The 20,743-nt window shown below is 39.4% G+C and overlaps 1 protein-coding gene across 6 annotated transcripts in view; it reads left to right on the forward strand.

Annotated features, from left to right (window-relative positions):
• The window catches only part of LRMDA (leucine rich melanocyte differentiation associated), a 1,063,938-nt gene that overhangs the window by 823,185 nt on the left and 220,010 nt on the right, over positions 1 to 20,743 (forward strand). For all 6 annotated transcript variants that reach the window (XM_035022486.1, XM_035022473.1, XM_035022480.1 and 3 more), the window contains one exon: positions 17,430 to 17,514. In XM_035022486.1, the coding sequence (XP_034878377.1) occupies positions 17,430 to 17,514 (85 nt within the window). The remainder of the gene's footprint in view (positions 1 to 17,429; positions 17,515 to 20,743) is intronic.

A 20,743-nucleotide genomic window follows, 5' to 3' on the forward strand; every position in this document is an offset into this window, starting at 1 on the left:
AAGATTTTATTTATTTATTTGACAGAGAGAGACACAGCGAGAGAGGGAACACAAGCAGGGGGAGTGGGAGAGGGAGAAGCAAGCTTCCCGCCGAGCAGGGAGCCCGATGTGGGGCTCGATCCCAGGACCCTGGGATCATGACCTGAGCCGAAGGCAGACGCTTAACGACTGAGCTGCCCAGGTGCCCCATAAGTAACTTATTGTTTGTGTTATTATTTAACTAGCTGCTTATAACACGTCAAAGGCCAAGATTTTAGGGGCACGTGGTGGTATTTCTTTAGGAAATGAAACTTTCGAATTTTTCTTCAGCCACAGAGAGAATAAGGCCACTAGAATGATTAAAACCATTGCATAGGATGTAAGACTTACTGATTATGCTACTTGGTCACTTTTTACATAGCACTCTCTCACATATTTAGATCCGGAATCTCTCAGGGAAATAGTTTTACATGGGTATGTTTAAATGAATGAAACTTTTAATGTCAACAATTATTGACAGTATAAAACAAATAAAAAAGGACTTTTTCATGAATAGTTCTGTGAATGACGTTTGGGGGTTATTAAATAACTTTCTACACATCAAATAATTTTCCGCCACTTTTGGACTCCATTGTACTGTAGCAATTGCATTTAGTAATATAAAAGCATTCATATTGTGAAAATTAATATTTAACCAGATAGAAGTAATGTATTTAGGTAGAGAGTAATACGACTCTTGGATGTCCAGAATAAACAGGCATGTTTTTTGCTACTTGAGAGAAGATAGGGCAAAATAAAGTCCTTATCTAGAAAGGTTCACAAACTGGGGATTAATGTTAACTTTACAAAGCAAAACTGTGTTTGGAACTTGAAGTCTTTTATATCTGCATCCCCTTCTGCACAATCAGCACACAGGCATGCTCACACATGTACCCATATGACAGAGCTTTCAGGATTCCAAATGCCAGCATCTGAGCTGCATTTTTTTCTTCACATCTTAGTTATCCTGATGTGGACACTTAGATCATTGGAGCCCAGAAGAGTTTTAGTAGCCTAGCAGTTCATTCATTCATCATAGAATATCCTAGTTTGGTCACCGTAATGGGTGTCCTTGAGTTGCAGAGAATCCTGCCTGCTTTCCTTGGATCTCCGGGGGATATAAAACTCAAATGTAGTCACCGGTCCTAAGTCTCAAGGGTCCCAGTTTTACCTCCTAGCTCACATATGTCACAGATCTTCAGGGAATCACCTGAGCTGCTCAGAACACAATATCCTCATCTACTAAGATAGCAATGAACCTAGATTCTGGGATACATTCAGGGTAAGCCTCCTTGACATCTCTTTTAGAAAGAGGTAAAAAGAGGCTGAGAAACAGAGTGGCAGGGAAATGCCTTTGGAAAATGAAAGATGTACATTAGCATTTATTTTCCCAGACATGGGAAGTTTATGTAGATCAGGATAAACACTTTTTAGGAGGTTCCCATAGCACTTGCCTCGGCTCCTCTGTCACACCAGTCACATGTTCTCTTGTGGTATTATCTGTTCTACGTGTGGATAAAATAGGAATCATGTCTCATCCCCGTGACCAGGGCTACTACACGTGAATTAGTAATTAAATATACTATGTAATTCCTGACTTAGGCAGGACACGTTAAACCGAGTTTAACTTTACCCTCCTGACCAGGACGTGTGAGGGGGAGGGGCGGTGGGTCAGGTTGCGGTCATTTCAAAGGTCTGCTGTGATATCTGGTGGCTCAGCTCTCAGTCTGTATTCTTGGTCTCCTTTCTCCATGCTGTGCTATGCTCCAACAGCTGCCCACGGCCCTTCCCTCATACCCCTTTAGACCACGGTTGCTGTTTTTTTAACCTTCTGTGGGACACCCAAGCTTGTTAAAAAAAATAACTGCACGTTAAAGCTGTTTGGTGCCAACTGAGAGCCGGAAAAGTTGAAAATACATGATTTTTGGGAGGCCTTGTGGGGAAGGTTTTCTGCACGTGGAGGCCTTTTGTTGGTGATGGTGAGGACTCGGGATGGGCTATTGAATAGCACGTTCAGTTTTGCCCAGAGATAGTGATGAGATGTTTTGAATGTCCCAGCGAGGGACTCCAAAAGACTTACATAGGGATGGAACTGAGGGGGGAGTTTTGTCTTTTGGCCTTACTGGTGTCCATTACATTGTATTCTAGAATGGATTTACCTGTGGGGAGCCACCACTCCTCCCAGCTTTAATCTATAGGGCTCTGGGGAGACCAGTCGCTGTCCTCAGCACTAGGGCTGGGCGTGTGATCCAGGCTCGAGCTAGCAAACTGTTCCTTGTCCTGGCCACGGAGATTCATTCAGGGATGGGTGTGTGACTCAAACCAGGCCACAGATTCCCAGATTTGGCTTGGAACTTTAAGGAAACAGAAGATTTTTCTGTGGTTTTGAAGACGGTAAGATATGGATCTGGAGGTCTTGGGAAGTCACCACATGGAGAAACTGAAGCTGGCATACAGGAGTACAAATCGAAGAAATAGGAAATCCTGATGATAAGCTTGAGTGCGTGGATCCAACCATACATGAAACTATGTACCCTTGGACTCATTAGGACCCTCCTTCCCCATTTATTTTCCTTGAGGACTTTAAACTGAATTTCATCACTTATAACTGAAAAGGTTAATCTTCTCTTCCCAAGCTGTTCAATTAGGGAGATTCTACAACGTACCCTGGAAATGTGGTCAGTTGCCCTGATATAGTCGTATCAGTTAAGAATTCTTAATCATGTAGGGCTTTAATTCTCTGATAGTCTCTCTCTAGTGTATATAACAAAATAACCCCACCTCCTGAAAAAACAAAACAAAACAAAAGCCCCAAACAATAATCTGGTTAACCATCTCTTTATAAAAACATCTTCATATGCTTGAATATTGAAACATTTCAATATCCAATTGTCCCTTCAACCCTGACATTAAATATTTTCTTTATTATGCAACTGCTAAATTATCTCCTTCCAGGAATGTATGACACATTTAAAGCCTATCGAGCCATGATTTATATGAGAATTTGTTATATAGCCATTGCATAGCCTTTTTGGAAGATTTGACTATGAGTTAGTCTGGTGTCTGGTCCTGAAAGATGGCGATGGGTGGTGAGGGGCTGGACGAATGGGTCACATGGCACCGCTCACCGGCCCTCAGGAAAGGTCCTGCTGCTGGGTTCTCTGGCTACGACTGCTTTAACAGACAGAGATGGGTACCTACAGTTACTAAGAGACTGTGGAATATTCCAGTGGAATTGGCTAATGTAAGTACAGTGAGGTCACTTTTTCTCCACATCAGAGACCCTAGAACTGCTGTCTCTTCCCTCCCTTCCCCACTGCCACCCCTCCTCCCTGCCCAGGGATGGAACAAGGCCACAAGGAGAACACCCACTTGGCCCCCATTCTCTTCCCTCCATGGCCTCTCTCCACAGCTGTGTCTGAATCCACAAACGACTTTGTTCCAATTAAGACATACGAAGAAAAAATATAATTTCTAAGTCACTTGACCTCATGATATATACGCTGGGAAAATAAGTGTGCAGCTTTCCTACCCATCCCAGGCTCTGCAGTCAAACAAATCAATTCAGCCTTCAGAGAAGCATCCATTGCCTTGTGATGATGTTTGTGTAAAGTCTTGGGGTCTTTGATCAAAGAATGGCATTTCAGGCCAGGCCCTAATCCTCACTGCCTTAAGGTGTTTAAATGAGTTAAAAAAAAAAAAAAGTTGATAACAGCTGGGACTTAAATTTGCCTTTGCCCAGCTTTTGTTTTGAAAGGGCTTCTATTATCCGTGGCTTCCCTTTTCGAAGCAAAGATGGATCTTTGGGTAAACCAGAAAGGGAAAGAGGATATGAGAGGAAATGGGCGGAGACTCTGAATTAATCTTCTGAGGAGGAATGTTTGATCAGCGGGGAGGAGAGGATGGAAACCTCTGATGCTGACAGCAGGCACCTTTCTGACGAGGGTGTGATTGGCACCTTTGAAGCTTCAGTCAGGAGCCAGTGTCCAGTGGGTCGGGGCTTCCTCTGTCTGTGGGTGGTGGTGTTAATAATGTGGCAACTGGAAGGGTTAATTGCAGACAAGCAGCAGGATTACCACGAGGCCTCCTCAGCTCTAAAAGGAACAGTTCGAGGAAAGCCTCTGATCTGTCAGCCTTAGAGGAAATTAGTGGGAGCAGACTTGAGCAGGCTTAAAAAAAAAAAAAAAAGGCATTTAGGATATTAAAGCGAAATGTGAAGAGGATATTGAAATGGGGCAAAAGGGATAGGAGCACTGATTTCTAAAAGCAGTGTGCCCCTCTTCCTACCAGGAATTTCCGTGGTTTGTTCAGCTTTCACGGATGCCTTCTTTTGATGGTCCAGCAGCGTGATTTTACTTGCACTGCAACAGGTTAGGGAAGGGTTACGCCACGTAAGCGGTTGCCCCCAAGTTCCTGTGCAAAACTTGTATGCTCTCCACCACCTGGCGGTCTCAGAATCTCCTGACACTGAGGCTCCCGGGATAATTTTAAAACAAGTCAGAGCATTACTGACACCCTATCTGCATTAGCTATCTATTGTATATTTTACTTCTTACCCTTCTGGTTCAAGTCGGGATGTTGCCAATAAATCCTGTGTTACCATTAAAGAGGCCATTCATCATGCTTCCTAATGTGATTAATCAAGATACACCACAGTACCCTTAAAATGAGATCATTTTGATAAATCATGTATGACATGAAAAGACTTTATTCCTTTTAAGTGCAATTTAGACTGTAATTTTTTTCCTCATTTATGATTCATGGGAGAAACATGGATAAAATTCCCTTGCACAGTTACACCTTATCTACAGCAATAACTCAAAACTGCTTTTAGATGAAAATTCAGGGTCTTATTCACCAAAGCTGAATGCCAGCTCATTATTTTCTGGCGTTCAGTAGTCCAAAAATAATGTCCGCACATTAAGCGGCGTTCTCAAAAAGTTGGAATTGGCCAGGCACCAGGCCCATCAATTACACTCCATCATCCTTAATAAGGAAGAAATATCAGATATCTTCTTGGAGTTTTTCTGAATCAGTAATGCTCAGCCTTCACCTTCCCAATTTGGAATGATTTGGAAACAAAAATGGTATTAACAAAGAAGTATGGGACCTTCAGCTGCTCTGCATCTCCTGTTCCGTAAAGCTCAGAGGAGGTCTTTTTTTTCTTTTCTTTTTATCCCCCTCCCACAGAGTTCAGGCTTTCTTTTCCATTCCCCTTTCCTTGTTTCATAAATGAGACTACCATTTTGTTCAGTCTGAGTTCTGTTTGTCTGAGCTGCTGTGTGATGCGGGCTTTCCCTTGCCACTGCCTCGGTAATTTGGGAAGCGATAGTCATAACCTCCAGTAGAAAAATAATTTGAGAATGTGCCTTCTGGTGAGATCCATCAAGTGTAAGGTCACATTTTTGGTTAAAAGGCAGACACTGATGCTATTCATTAAACTGAAAAATGGCTTGTTTTCCACTAATATTGAAATAAACCTTGGATGAATGTTAAGTCATGCTGGCATGCACTTAGATAGAAAGCAAAAGGAAACACAGATATATTTAATTTGGACATGGAAAGTCAACACTTTTAGGTCTTGCTTGAAACAGGGAATCAGGAAGATTGGCTGACACAAATATGAACAATTAGAAGTTCATTTGCCTCTTTCAGAGGATGAGAGCAGTTAAAGAAGGATTTGGAGTCTTAAGAATTACAGACTCACTTTGTGTTTTGTCAAACACGGTTACCTGTGACTAAGGACTCGATCAACAGGTAATTTATTTTGCTGCTGTTCTTAGGGATTTATGTCGGGGAGTGGATCAAATCCCTGTATTTGACTTTGTGTTTAACCCAAGAATGCACATATCCCATTCATATCCACGTAATGTAACAAATGCATCAAAGCTCAAGTTTATCTGGTATGTCACATTCATGCCAATGTTCTCTGTACCTCAGACAGACACCAACAGCAAATAAAGATTCCTTGTGTATTACTCACATTTAAATGAAATTTCCCATGCTTTTATTTTTTCTGATATAAAGAATGAATTAAAATATAAGGCCATTAAGGCTGTACTTGCCTTGTTTAGGTTTCCGTTTCACATTTATGACTTTCTATTTTTGCTAAAAAGATTTATAAATTTAAAAAATATGCATGTATCTCATTAAAAAAGTTTCCTCATTCTAGCAACACTCAGCAAATCTCCAAAGAACGCAAGTTTAGAACATAAATATTTTAAGGCCCCATAAAATTGGCAGTGAATGTTTTTTTTCCCTCTAAGACCATGTTCATTTCATTCCAATTTACTACCACTATTATATTTTCCAAAGCAGCTTTTAATACACACACAATTATTTCATACGGGGTTGTGTAGGTCACCTCATTAAGCCTGCAAAGATCAGGCCTCTTGTGATCCCCACAAATTTCCTTGCATTTATTCCTAATTAAAATGGCCCTCCTAAAGTGTCTCAAGTTTATCAATACAAATAACAAGCTAAGCAAAATAACCACATTTGGAAAGTTAGCAGGGCAAGGTGACCTGCTCCCCCAAACCTCAAGCAGAGCCAACTGTGGTGTGTCCACAGTGGTGCCCTGCCACCTGTTGGCTCTGCTCACACATAACAGGATATTGATGTCCCTCACAGCAGTGCGGTCACCCTCTCTGACCCCTGGCCCAGTTCATCACCCCCGAGAGAGAGAAAGAAGGGGGCCGTTGGAGAACTCCAGGCCTCCTGACTTCCCTCATCATTCATTTCCTTGGCCACATGTTTCTTCTACTAATGCTAAAAATTTATGGCTGAGCACATTAAGGGCAGTACAAGTCCTTCCCTTCTTCTGGATTATTTCGGAGTTTCCTGTCATAAGGAAATCCAAGACAACGTGTCCTCGGTGGATTGCATGTGACAGTGCCTGTTTCTATCTCAGGAATCTGAGGCATGATGGATAAACTGTCAGTTTTGAAGGATGATGTTTTCTCCATATTTCCATTATGAACTGGGCTGTCATCTCCTAATAAATTTCTTGCATTGGTATCAATTTATTTTTACAAGCAGAGGGTCTGATGTATTTGGGAAAGGAACTGACAGCAGATCTGGCCTAGCTTGACAGAGCTGGCTCCACCTTATTTTGGAAAACTACTTTGGTTCCAAGGACAGGACTTGACCCACAGCCCTCGAGAATAAAAATCTCTGTGAGAGGAAGAGAGACACATGAGGCAAGTTCCTTCTTTTAAGCCAAAATAAATCAAGCCTGTAGGACTACCATGACATAATATTATTTCTAAGATAACCCTACAAATGCAGATGAGAAATGCCATATGTATCTATTTACTAATGCTGGTTTAGACCATCACAATAATGCAGCGAATCTGTGGATGAACCCAGATTATAACAAGGCTATAAAGATCTCACTATTTCTGCCCTCAAAAGGGATCTCAGTAGTACTTTTCTGCTTGACAAGTGGGGGGTAGAGTCTACTCACGTAATAAGTAACGATGAGCATATCCCTGTCATAGTTACGATGAAGGGCCCGAGAAGTCATGAAACGTTAGTCCTACCTCTCAAGAAACTTAAACCTACTTGAAGAGGTAAGCTATACAAAATTACAGGCCATACAAAATTAGAATGAAGTAAAAATTAATCATAGCTAATATTTAATGAGCAATGCTAAGATCTTTGTCTCTTACCTTTATTGAGAAGAGAGGCCATAAAAGCTCAGAATGGTTAAGACAGTGGCCACTGGAGGCAAGCTGCCTGGATTTGTGTCCCCCTTGCCACATACCAGGAGCCCAAGAAACTAAGTGAGACCTTGGTCAAGTTCCTCAGTTTTTCTGGGCCTTAGTTTTCCTCATCTGTAACAAAGGAGTAGAGGTTATACCTGCCTCATGGGAATGTTGTGAAGATTGAATAAATTAATACGTGGAAAGTGTTTAGCGTAGTCCCAGATACAAAGTAAGCACTGATACGTGTTAGCAATTTTTAACTATCGTCGTTATCCTCGTCATAACAACATGACTATTGTTATTACCATTTTATAGTCAAAGAAAGTGGCTTGAAGAGTTTACGTAAATCGCCCAAGGTCGTACAGCTGGATGGAGCCTGGCTCTAAATCTTGGTCAGCAAGGCATCTGAGCATAGAAAACAGAGAAGTAGAAGATATCCAAGTAGTAAATAAGTCAAGGACAGAATCCTTGAAGCTTAATTAGCTTTTTTCTTACTATCCTTTCCATTCCTAGGCCGTAAAATAACCCTTTTCTACATAGCCCCAAACGTACTGTAGATGTTACTTAATAAGGGTTATATGTAGTGGTGTGCTGGTAAAAGTTAAACAACCAGATCTCTGGGGGAAAAAAAAAAGGATGAATGTTTATTGTAATTTTCATATTTATAAAGGATGAGTAACATGCAATTTACAAATAAAAATTATATGATGCCTTTTGTTATAAATTCCATGCAGCCAGTTGATTCTCACAGAATATTTTTGATTATTTTGGCCAAACTCTCATGTCCATAGCCAATCTAAGGTTGTCGTAGATGAATAAGTGTAGTCCTGATATGAAATATCAACTATTTTCCCTTCTTACTGAACCGGTCAGGACTTCCCTCATTTGTCAATGACCTGAGCAATGTCTTTACTGAACTGGATAACAGGGTTTGAATATTGGAAGAATATTTCCTCACATTTTTATGCTATTCACATTGTATTGATGAAAGGCACAATATATTTTTAATCTGCATCATTAACATTTTTTTTATCACTTTCTTAAGTTTAGGAAATCAATAAAATAGTAAGTCAATCCCCAATTTGTAGCATTTGGCAACTTCTGCTGTCAATACTCCCACCATGGCAGTGTCAGGCTACCAAAGCAACATCACTGAACAGGTGGAAAGAGATGTGAAGTAAAGCATCATTATATAGGATTTCCACTGTAGAGTTGTAATAGACACAAATAACGTAAAGAGCATAAATAACAGTAAAATTCTGTAAAGTAGGAAGTGATGAGTTATGGTATATATTACCTTTTCATATAATTTATCCAATTACAAGTGTATGTAATTCAATTTTAAATAAAGCCTGTGTTAACACAAGATTCCTGAAAATTTAACCATTATGAGCTGGTACAGGTTGACTCCAGACCCACTGGTTGTGTTAACCCTAAATGGCCAAGGAGATCTGAAACACTCCTGTGTCTACATTACATAGCCAATTAGTTATTAATAAATAACTTAATGGTTTTATTTATATGCCAGGCCACATAATATGTTACATATTAACATGGATTGAATCATCTGTCACTACAAATATATATTATCTGCCTTAGTGTATATATACTAAGTCCAGGGAGGTTGTCTTTTTCAGATACCTTCAAGCTTCAAGTTCATTGCACAGTTTTGGGATTCAGGCTATGGAATCAAGCAGTGTTGGTCAGAATTCCAAATTGCCCACATAATAGCTGGGTACTCTTGGGCAAGTTATATAATCTTCCTAAATTTCAGTTGCCTTATCTATAAAATGGTAATAATAATGGTACTTATATCTTAAGGTTGTTGAGATAGTTAAATGAAACTCCGTGTATAAGATGCCTGCATATAATTAGTGCTCAAGGAATGGGATACACACAATTATTTTTTTTTTAAGATTTTATTTATTTATCTGACAGAGAGAGACACAGCGAGAGCAGGAACACAAGCAGGGGCAGTGGGAGAGGGAGAAGCAGGCTTCCCGCTGAGCAGGGAGCCCGACGTGGGGCTCGATCCCAGGACCCTGGGATCATGACCTGAGCTGAAGGTAGACACTTAACAACTGAGCCACCCAGGCGCCCTGGGACACACACAATTATACATACACCCATTACTTGCAAATTATAATGTATCTTAGATTCTGATTATGTTCTATGTTTGAGCATATGACAAAAACTAAGTTTTTAGCAAGGATTAATAATTAGAGGCAAAATATTGTGTTTCATCATATTTCTGTGGACAAAGGTGATTATTTTATAGACAGAATATTCTGCTTTTAAAATTACCCATACTTTTTTTAGTAAATTTTCTCTCATTTGATGGTTCAAGAAGTTCCTGTCTTAGGGGCTGTAAGGCATTCACTCTCAGGTTGGGTCTTGACCCGTGTGCCTTGAAGTCTATATTCTTACCAGAAAGGACCAGATAGGGCCCTGCTGTGGTATGGGGCAAAGGTAAGTGATGGTCAGGAGAAGAGTATTATAAAAAATCTTGGGGTCCCCAGTGAAGACAGAGGGTGGCACTGGGGAAACAACTTGGGCTGTGGGGGCTTTAGCCTTCTGACTTGGTTCTTAATCACACTGTGGACTTTAGAACTGTATAGCCTTGGACATGTTACTTATTCTACCTCTCTGTTTTCTTATTTCTCAAATGAGGGTTATAATTGGACTTACCTCATACACTGGAAAACCATTAGCACTTAGGATGCATTCAGGAAATATTAGCTCCTGTGCCACACTTTGCCTCCTCTCTTTCCAATCCCCTTCTCTTCCTTCCTTACCTCCAATTATTCGTCCCTCTTTGTCCATCTCGCCTCACTCCAATGGGAGAGGTTGGAAAGATACTTGATGGAAAAATCCATTGTTTTATATCAGCCCTGATATATAAGTAGGATTTTAAATATTTAAATTTTAAATATTTTAAATTGCAAGAAGCAATGACATAATTAAATAAGTTGAAAAATCAAATCACTCTAAATCACATTAACAGAAATCATTTTTTAAAGATTTTATTTATTTTAGAGAGAGAACAAATGTGGGCGTATGGGGGAGGAGGGGTGGGCAGAGGGCGAGGGAGAAGGAAAGGGAGAGAATCCCAAGCAGACTTTGTGCAGAGCCCCGACATGGGGCTCCATGTGGGCCTGGATCTCACAACCCTGAGATCACGACCCTGAGATCATGACCTGAGCTGAAAGCAAGAGTCAGATGCTTAAACCCATTGAGCCACCCAGGTTCCCCAACAAAAATCTTTAATCTTTGCCTATTAGCTTTTACCTATTGTAAATCTTATACTGTTAAAAATCACAGCATATGTACTATTTTAATATTTACTATGTTTACTTAATATTATATAATAAAAATCTTGGCATATTTCTCCCTCTTTTATATATAGTTTTATTTGCTTGCCATAAGAAATCATGATTATTTCCATAATGCCCCAATATTTAGATTTTTATTTTTCCTTCTGCTATATTAGTGGGTGCTAAAAATATTTTGGAAGTCACCGTTCTAGATGATTTGTAAGGTCTTTTACATCTCCTACATTCTATGATTTCATTATTTATGTAATAGCCCACAAAATGCCCAAGCCCCATAGTCCTTCCTTCCTTTTTTCTGTTCCTGGTTCTTTTTTCCTTTTTTTTTTTTTTCTTCCCTCCCTTCTTCCCTCCTTCCACAAATATTCCTAAACTATAACTCTGGGCCTGATGCCATTTTAGCCACTGGCAGAACTGGACCCCTTTATACCAGATAGAAGCAATGGGAAGCTCCAGGCTGTTGCCTTCAAGGAGCTTCCTTATTTCAGAGAAGTCTTTGACACCCTATCCTTCTCTGACTGACTTATAGCCTGAACCAGGCTTCAGCTTCCTTATTCAGCTGAATGCTGTGCTCTTGCCCAGACTCTGCCTTTTGCTCCTTTGGGATATTTCTTAGTCTCTTGGTTATTGACTCAGCCTCACCCCTACCTTACCATTTTTTGTTCCCTCCCAATTTCTTGACTTCTGGCTCTGACAATATATGGCGATTTCTTCTCCCAAGCCTGTCTGTCATTCCCAACCCAATATCTCTGTCATGAAAGCTTTCTGTCTTGCTTCACACTGAAAGGCATGGTGCCTTCACCTGGGAGCAGGTTAGGAGTCTCCTTCTTCAGGTGGGTTCTTCGGCTTCTAATTTAATCTTTCAGGTGATGGCAAGTTTTTACCTCTGATTCTGGCAACGTGGCTCACACTTTTGTTTTGTTGAATTATAATCATTGTATAGCCAGTTTTATCTTTGACATTAAAATGTTTTATTCATTCGGTCACCATGCACTAACTTCTTTCTATATTTCTGGCAGCATGTTAGGTACCAGGGTTAATAGTATTGTTAATCTTGGAAAGCTAATATAGTTAATCTTGAAAACTTTCTCTTAGTATGAATAAGAAACAAGCAAGGACATAATCACTGTTCCATGTGTTCATGTGTCATAATAGAGGTCAGGGACAAATTTCTGTAATAATACAGAGTATGGGGGTCATGCTACCAGTCGGTGACTCTTAATAACCAGTATTAATCATGGTTATCTTTTTTTTTTTTTTTTGATGAGTCAGGAATGCAACCAAAACCTTCTTTTTATTTTTCTTGGTATTCTCAGCACAGGGCTTGGCATATAGTAGGTGGTTATTAAATACTTGATAACTGAGTGATGCTTTTTCTTATAAAAGAAAATAAATGTTTTTAGAAGAGTCAGCTTTATACCACAGTTTCAGGGAATGAATTGTGATGAAAAGTGAAGATTGCTTTTACTTGAAGGAGGCTGACAAATTTCCCAGACCCAGGATCACTTTATACTGTGTATGATTTAAGGGTGAGTGAGCATGCCAAAGCGCTCCACTTGAGCTGAGTAATGGGGAATGAGTTGTAGAGATGTGGTCTTAGATGGTATTTTGTGAAAAATAGTAGGAGATTTATGGCTATTAAACAACTTTGTAGCTACCCCCTTCTTGTTTTGAAGCCTGCCAAATCGCTCCTCCTGTGGTCTGTATCATATTCCTTCAGGGCATCCATGATGTTCAGAAATATCCATTGGAATGCAGGTTTCCATGGAATGCACCCAATGGGAAGGGACTTGAATTTTACATACTCATCTGAAGACATTTGTTTTCTGCAACCACTGAGTGAAATTCTCACTTTGCAAGTCTCTTATGGAGTATGCTATACTCCCATTGACTCTTTTCCAATGAGATTGCCAAGGTTCTCCTTCCTTCCTGCATTAATGGAAATTGCAGTGTACGGTATATTAGTGACTATTATCATTATTGATGTGAGTTTAAAAAATTAGCAGCAGCTCTCCAATTGTGAGTAGGGAAAGAGGATAGAAACCTTCAGTATGCTTTGACAAATCTTAGGCAGAAGGACTTACCAGGCTGGCATGATCATTTCAAGCCTTGGTGTGAAGTGGGTACATATTTACTATTATTTAACAGCTTCTTCCAATCTATTGTCACACTTGGCAGCTTTGGAAAAAACAGAAATGGGATATTTCATTGCAAAAAAGCCAACCATCAATGGCCTTAATCCATGTTGTGCGAGTATTGGGAAGCTGTTAGAAGAAATTTCCTCTCATTATGGGTTCATATCAATATAGGATGGTATGGATCAGAGAGGACACAGAAACCTTGTTGTTGTTGTTTTTTTTTTTCAATTTTTTTGTTTAATTTTGAGAAATTTCAAAAATGTAGAAAAGTTGAAACATAATGAACACATGTAATTACTTTGCCACTGGCAAGGGACAGAATTTATATTTTCTAATATTTTGATATATTTGTTTCTAAGCCTTGTCTTTAAATAAAATAAATAAATCTTATATACATATAATCGAAGCTCCTCCCACTCTGTTAGCCCCAGTCCTATTACTCTGCCTTCTGGCAGAGAAAACCATTTTCATGAATTTAGTGTTTAACTTGTATAATTTGTAGATGTTTCCATACAAACATGATGTCAAAGAACTACATATATATAAATATACCATATTTATCATTTTGCAACTTGTATTTTCACTGTGTTAAAATTTTAGACCTATTCAAGTTGAGATACCTAGATCAGGTTTATTACTCTTAAATGCTAAATATTATTCTGTCATATGAATATACAACATTTTATTTATCCATTTTCCTCATTGAAAGGCATTTGAACTACTTCCAATTTGTTCTGTTCTAAATAATCATGCAATAAACACTGTTTTATGTTCCACTTTATAGACCTGAGTGAAATTTTCCATAGTGTATACATTTGAAATGGAGTTGCTGTACTAATTTTCAATTTTACTAGATATTGCTAAATTACTCTCCAAAGTAATTGAACCAGGGTCCATTCCCAATGGCAAGGGACGAGAGGATAAAAGTTCTTTCCCTTTAATCTCCTTGGCACTTGTTGTAAGACTTGAAAGTTTGCCAATATGGCGAGTGGAAAAATTTTGTCTTGTTTTAATACGCATTGCTCTTAAGATTAGTGAATTTGACCATCTTCTCTTTCATTCATTGACCACTCAGGTTTTCTCTCCTTTGAATTGCCTTATGTTTCCATTGTCCATTTTTCTATTGTATTTTTTTTTAAAGATTTTATTTATTTATTTGAGAGAGAGAATGAGATAGAGAGCATGAGAGGGAGGTGGGTCAGAGAGAGAGGCAGACTCCCTGCCGAGCAGGGAGCCCGATGTGGGACTTGATCCTGGGACTCCAGGATCATGACCTGAGCCGAAGGCAGTCGCTTAACCAACTGAGCCACCCAGGTGCCCTTTCTATTGTATTTTTAATTATTTAGGGACATATGTATTCTGGATGCTAATATTTTATTGTAGATGTTACAAATATCTTCGGACAGGAGTGATATCTTTTTTTTTAAAGATTTTATTTATTTATTTGACAGAGAGAGAAAGAGAGAGATCACAAGTGGGGGCGGGGGGAGAGGGAGAGGGAGAGGGAGAAGCAGGCTCCCAGCTGAGCAGGGAGCCTGATGCGGGACTCGAGCCCAGGACCCTGGGATCATGACCTGAGCCAAAGGCAGATGCTTAACCGACTGAGCCACCAAGGCACCCTGGGACAGGAGTGATTTCAAAAGTAAAATGTAAAAGTACAGTTCTCTGCCATGGGTAGTTAGGAAATTTGGCAAGGACTCAAAGATCTGAGAAGATTTGTGGTTCTGAAGATTCAGATTTACCCAAATTTCCCTATTCCCATTTTAGGGAATATCTTCTTAATTCAGGTAAAAGGAAACATTATTTAAGTTTTTCCACTTACATTTCTACCATCTCATACTCAATACACTGTGGGTATGTTGCTTCAGTTTCAGGAGAAGTTCTTTATTTTGCTGCACCCGTACTGTTGTATAAGTATCACTGCTAACCGATTGCACCATTGGAACTCCAAGGAAGTGCTTTATTCGGGGGCAGGTAGTGTGCAAGTTGAAGACATTGTCTTGTCCAGTTGTTCCATATGATAATCATGCTTTTCTTAATTGTGCCTGCAAGCATAATATTCAGAGAACAAATTGAAAAGATCACATGGACTTCCTTTTGATAAGAGCCAAGTCAAAGAACTGGTAGTTAGAATCTTAATTTGTAGTAGTTTCCCTAAACATCCAGCCATAGATGTTCCACTGAAAGGCACCATTTGCAAAATTGTTCTTTTCCTGGATTTGTTTTCATGACTCGAGTTTATAAATGGACACTGAGCAGAAAAGTAATTAGACGTTAGGCATAGTTCGATGACTGCAAAATAGAACTCGAGCCATACCAGTTTTGCTTTGACTACACCTGGAAATCAAGGTAAATAGCTATTTTACTCTTGGTTATAAAGCTCTAATGTTTTGCCCAGTAAGAGGTATTTGCTGAAAGGTAGTTTCTTCCAGTAATTTTAGGAAAAGCTGTCATCAAATTGTCAACAGCCCAAATTGAGATTAAATGCAGTAAGAAATATCACAATATAGTAACCTAAAACTCATACTGGAATTGTAGGCCTTTTTAGCATTGAGATGGAATAGAAACATTGACAGAGAAGCTATGGCCTTTTACTAAGGAAGTATGGTAGATCAATGGAAGGATGGCCGCTATTACTTTGCCCATACATGCTGCCTTAAGCATCGAATAGGTGCCATATTTAGAACACTGTCACTGTGTCTCATTTATCATGTGGGGATTACAGGAGACCCTGACTGCCAAATGGAGGGACATGTGGTGACTCTAGTATTTGAAATTTAATCTAATTTCTGACTCTTTTGTGTTCTTGCAGTATCCTAAATATCTAATGATGTAGTATCTAGCAAATCTTGTCTACTTTTTAAAACATTTTTCTTAGTGACTGAACTTTTATCTTTCTGGACCCAATACCCTTGGATCAAGCTTTAAACACCACATATTTCCCTTGGAGTTGGAGTGAAGTAATGCTACCTGAAATCTGTCTCTACCTTAGGGACAGAGCTTCTGATTCTGCCCCATTCAGAACTCTTTCTGTAAGTCTCCACTGAAAGCCGCTTAATCAAACATCTCAAATGTCAGAAGCGGTGTTTAAAGGGTTTTTCTAGTAAGTGGGTCTAATCTCCTACTTAGTTTTGATTCCTATAATGTAGATAATCTCTTTGGAGAAAAGGCCTGCTCCTAGCAGGGCAAATATATCCCATAGAATGTATTTCCTATTCCAGAAAGAAAAATGTAGCATTAATGAAATTTACTTTTTCTTGAAGCTTGGAAAGGTTGTAAGCTTAGGATTTTGATCCTAGCAGATGTTCTTTTTGGGATATTAAAAAAAAAAAGTAGTATTTGATTCAGAAGTCTCAGTAAGAATTGCAGTAGTGATGCTTTTTGCTATAAGCAGCCACCCTCTGAATGTGACAGACCGATCATTGGTTCTGAGGGACAGCTGACCCGACAGCTGTAGTCCTCTGTTCTTGGCCTCAACCCCATGGTTGTAGAGCTAGAGAGAAAGAAAGATAGCACCACTTACACATACGGGTCACTATATACAGTTTGATGGTTAAAGAGCTGTTTGTGTACAATAAAAATTCATCTTCAAGATACATTTCATATCATTTTCTTTTAGGTCTTGGAATGGCAAAATTTCATTGATGACCATTATATCCCAAATTTCAGATGAGTTTTTCAGTGTTATTGTTAAACTTAGCCAGAACCCCAACTGCAAAGTGTGCAATGGTTTATATCCTTCAGTACGGTCACTTCCTGCTGCTGAGCCCTCAGCTTCTGTGTGTCTCAATGCCACAGGGCCCACACAAACCAGCCCCGTTTTTCCCCATCCATCCTGGGGCAAAGCTCAGCGTCCTCACTGGTTTCTAGAGAAATCTCATAGTGAACATTTAATCTGTGGGAAGTACTGGAAGAAGGCCTGTGACAGAAATCTAACTCTCTATCATTTCTGGCCTTCACCCTCTCTCCCTTCTTCTTCCTCCTCCTTTCAGTTCAGGAAATAAACAAGTGGTCCCCTTGTCTCAGGGCCCTTCCACCTGTATACCGAGGCTCCTCAAAGCTTTGTATGCTACCCTACACTCACCAGAACATTATCTCAGCACAGACAACCCTCGCTTCCTAAGACTCTTGGTTGATAATATTTCTTCCAGGCCCAGATCCCTAGGAGGCATGTTTGGTAAATGAAGGTATTTAGTGTTTGGTGTTACTTCATGTTGACATTTTCTTTTATTACACAGGCTTCCAGTGACCGCATCACGGCCTCTCCAGTGCACCACTATACACCCCTGCCTTCTGCTTCCAGGGATCTCACCAATCATCGAGGTAGGAGCTCGGCTTTTTATTGCTCTTAGTGGTTGCAGGGAGGGACACTTGGCTGTGCAGAGCTCTGGGCTCATTATTGCTGCCTCGGCTCTTTAGAAGGAACACAGTGCTTTTCAAGTCCTTGATGAGAAAACCATACCTGTCAAACCTAGTGATTTTAACTCATATTAAACAGAATTTAGTGGCGGTCTACTGGGAAGGCAAGTAAATCCATGCTATAATATAATTTTGTGATTTGATTTTTTTTTTTGCTTTAAGTAAAGAGATTATAATACTTAAAAATTACTAAGTAGATCATTACCTGCAGCAAAAGTGATGGAGAGAATTGGGAAACTCACTAATATTTGTAAAAATATCATTGTTTGGGGAGTAGAGTAGTTGAAATCTGTAATTTCAAAATGAATGAACTCTACATTAAGCTAAAAGGAATTCCAGTTTGCCTAACAACATTGAAGAGAGTTGGTGCACAGTTTTCCTTAAATTATCTGATCCCAAAACATTAATTTGGTTTACCCAGTGTTTCCAAAGCCTTGAATTCCTATTGTCATCTCTGGAGTCTGCATGGAATATAATTTAAAATTGCCTTGTCCCTAAGCTGGTTGCTTAGACCAAGGACTGTATGGTCACCTTTGTTGGAACTGGAGGGACAGGAAGAGGCCCTACAGTATAACTTGTTTACCCCATTTTATCCTGGTTATGATGATAGCCACGTTTCTTAATTGTGAATCTACCCTCCAATGGTAAGTAAGTACAGTCTTCATTTGAGGGCATTCCATACTTTAAAGAGTATTTCCCCAAGCAGGAAATTCCCCTCATACAATTAGGGAACACTGAATAAGTACTGTCCCAGGTCTGTCATCCCAGCTACATTGTAGGCTGGGTGGGTGGCAACGAAGGCTGTAGAGAGGCCCAGAAAGTGGTGAAGTTGGCACTCTGAGAAGACATGGGGGCTCTGGGCAAATGGCCCTCTCTTCTTCTGCAGGAAATGATCAAGATTATAATGCAGGATTCCAGGTATCTGTGACTGGTACCTGTGTTGCCTATTTGATGTCTGGGAACAGTAGAACTTTTCTCCATTTACATATATTTTGGTTCAATTATGATTCTGTTCATTAAGTGTCAGTTTTGTGAAAATCAACTTTGCTCAAAGGCAGGTAGAACAAATAGCTGCCAACATGCCATATTTTGAGGGGCATGTATAGATCTTCACTGAATGTCCTTATGGAAGTGTCAAACATATTCCTTTAGAGACTTTTTTTTTGAGAGGGGAGGGGAGTTCCCCTAAGTAAATAATAATAGCATATCCAGACAGAATAACAAATTAACTCTAGCATTATATCCTCATGGATTTATTTATTGGTTTCTTATATTTGAATAAAGGTATTTTTAGTCCATAGCCCATTGAGTACTCTACATAGGAACTGAAAGCTCATAGCCCTTAAGCCTACTTGTAAAAGTTGATCTAGCCATGAAATTGAGATTTCACAACAGAAGGACATGATCAGATCAATGATAATCCTCCATAATAGGACAAAGATCATTTGTCACTGTAATGGTAAAGTAAGAAATCTGAACCTTAAAGAAATGGAATTTAAGAATACAAGTTTTGAAGGTATATTGAGTAATATTAGGAATATGGAAAAATGCTCAAGGTGTTTAGAGTTAAAACAAGTGCCCTTCAATGACATCAGAGCCCAGCATCAATGGGAACATTGTTGTTGAGAGGACCCAGCAACAGATATCTCAATTTTACTGAGGAGTGTGCCTATAAATTTAATGCTCTGGTTGTTTGATCAATGCTAAGTACCTGGTAGTGAAAAAAGGCAAATCAGCATCATGAAATGGCAGGTAGATCTTTGGGCCTGTGGTCATGTGGACATCACTAAAGAGAGAGCCAAAGAATCTCATTAAGGTTGAATTATTATAGGACTGATCCATGTAGGGAAGAGATGACACTGATCTATTTTAGCTTGGCCTGAATCTACGATAACAAGTGGTAAAAGCCCGATTTTTAGGCACCCAGAATGAAACCACTTAATGCCACCTTTTTTTAAAAGACGTATTTATTTATTTTAGAGAGAGAAAGAAAGAGTGCACATAAGTGGGGAGAGGGGCAGAGGGAGAGAATCTTCAACTGCTGAGTGAGGAACCCAATGCAGGCTCCATCTTACGATCCAGGAGATCATGACCTGAGTTGAAACCAAGAGTTGGATGCTCAACTGACTGAGCCACCCAGGCACCCCAATGCCACCTTATTTTTTTATATTTAAGTTAAAGAAATTATTATAAAATTTTGATCATATAAATCACCAAACTACTTGGTTATCATTTGTTAATACCTTTATGAAAACTGCTTACAAATGTTTATCCAGAGAGGCTCTTTCACATTGCGAAGGCAAATTACATCAGTTCTTGCCCAAGTGAAATCCTCCATGATGTCTGAAACTTGGTCTAAAAAATCTGAAGTGGAAGTTCTATTTGCAAATAATTTTTGATTCATCCAGTTCCCAATCTCTTTTCATTCCGCATCAACAACTACATAAACTGGTGGGCAGTAGTTCATGTGCAAATTGCTGTTTTTCTATACATGCCATTTTCCCTTTACTTGTCCTTTTATGTTACTTCCAATGTCGAGTATGATAGACCCAAGATTCGTGTCCTAAGGACTATCGATTCAAATGTAAAGGAAATCTGGGCCCAGAATAATTATCAGGAGATGGGGGACTCTATTTTTCCATCTGTAATTTATAGTTAATCCATGCATTGTAGGGATAGTAATCCACAGTACTTTTTGCTTCTTGTATGAATATTTTTCTATATTGATTTTTCCCCTTTCTGAGGTACTTAGAATATTTGTTTCTATCTCCTTAGTGCAATTTTTTATGTTCTGCTTTGTGTGAAAGAGGTTAAGTATATGTAGGTCTTGAACTCTTTATAAATGAAAGCTCCCTGAAGGGAGTTCAGATTCTCATCTTTCTTCTCTTGCACATCACTGACTGCTGCTCATCCCTCAGGTATCAACTTAACTATCACAGCTGTAAGGAAGACTTTTCTGATCTCACCCCACACATTTATATTGGGTCAGTGTTCATTTTTCAGGCTTTTTTTCCAGTGTTTTCCTGGACAGTCTATAAGCTGTTGGAGGCAATGGAGGAGATTGTATCTATTTGCTCACTACTATACCTGCAATACCTGGCACAGGGCCTCCTGCTTAATAGGAGTGCGATAA

Source organism: Mirounga leonina, unplaced genomic scaffold (assembly GCF_011800145.1).
Source record: "Mirounga leonina isolate KUSES-001 unplaced genomic scaffold, KU_Mleo_1.0 Mir_114, whole genome shotgun sequence".
Lineage (NCBI taxonomy): Eukaryota > Metazoa > Chordata > Mammalia > Carnivora > Phocidae > Mirounga > Mirounga leonina.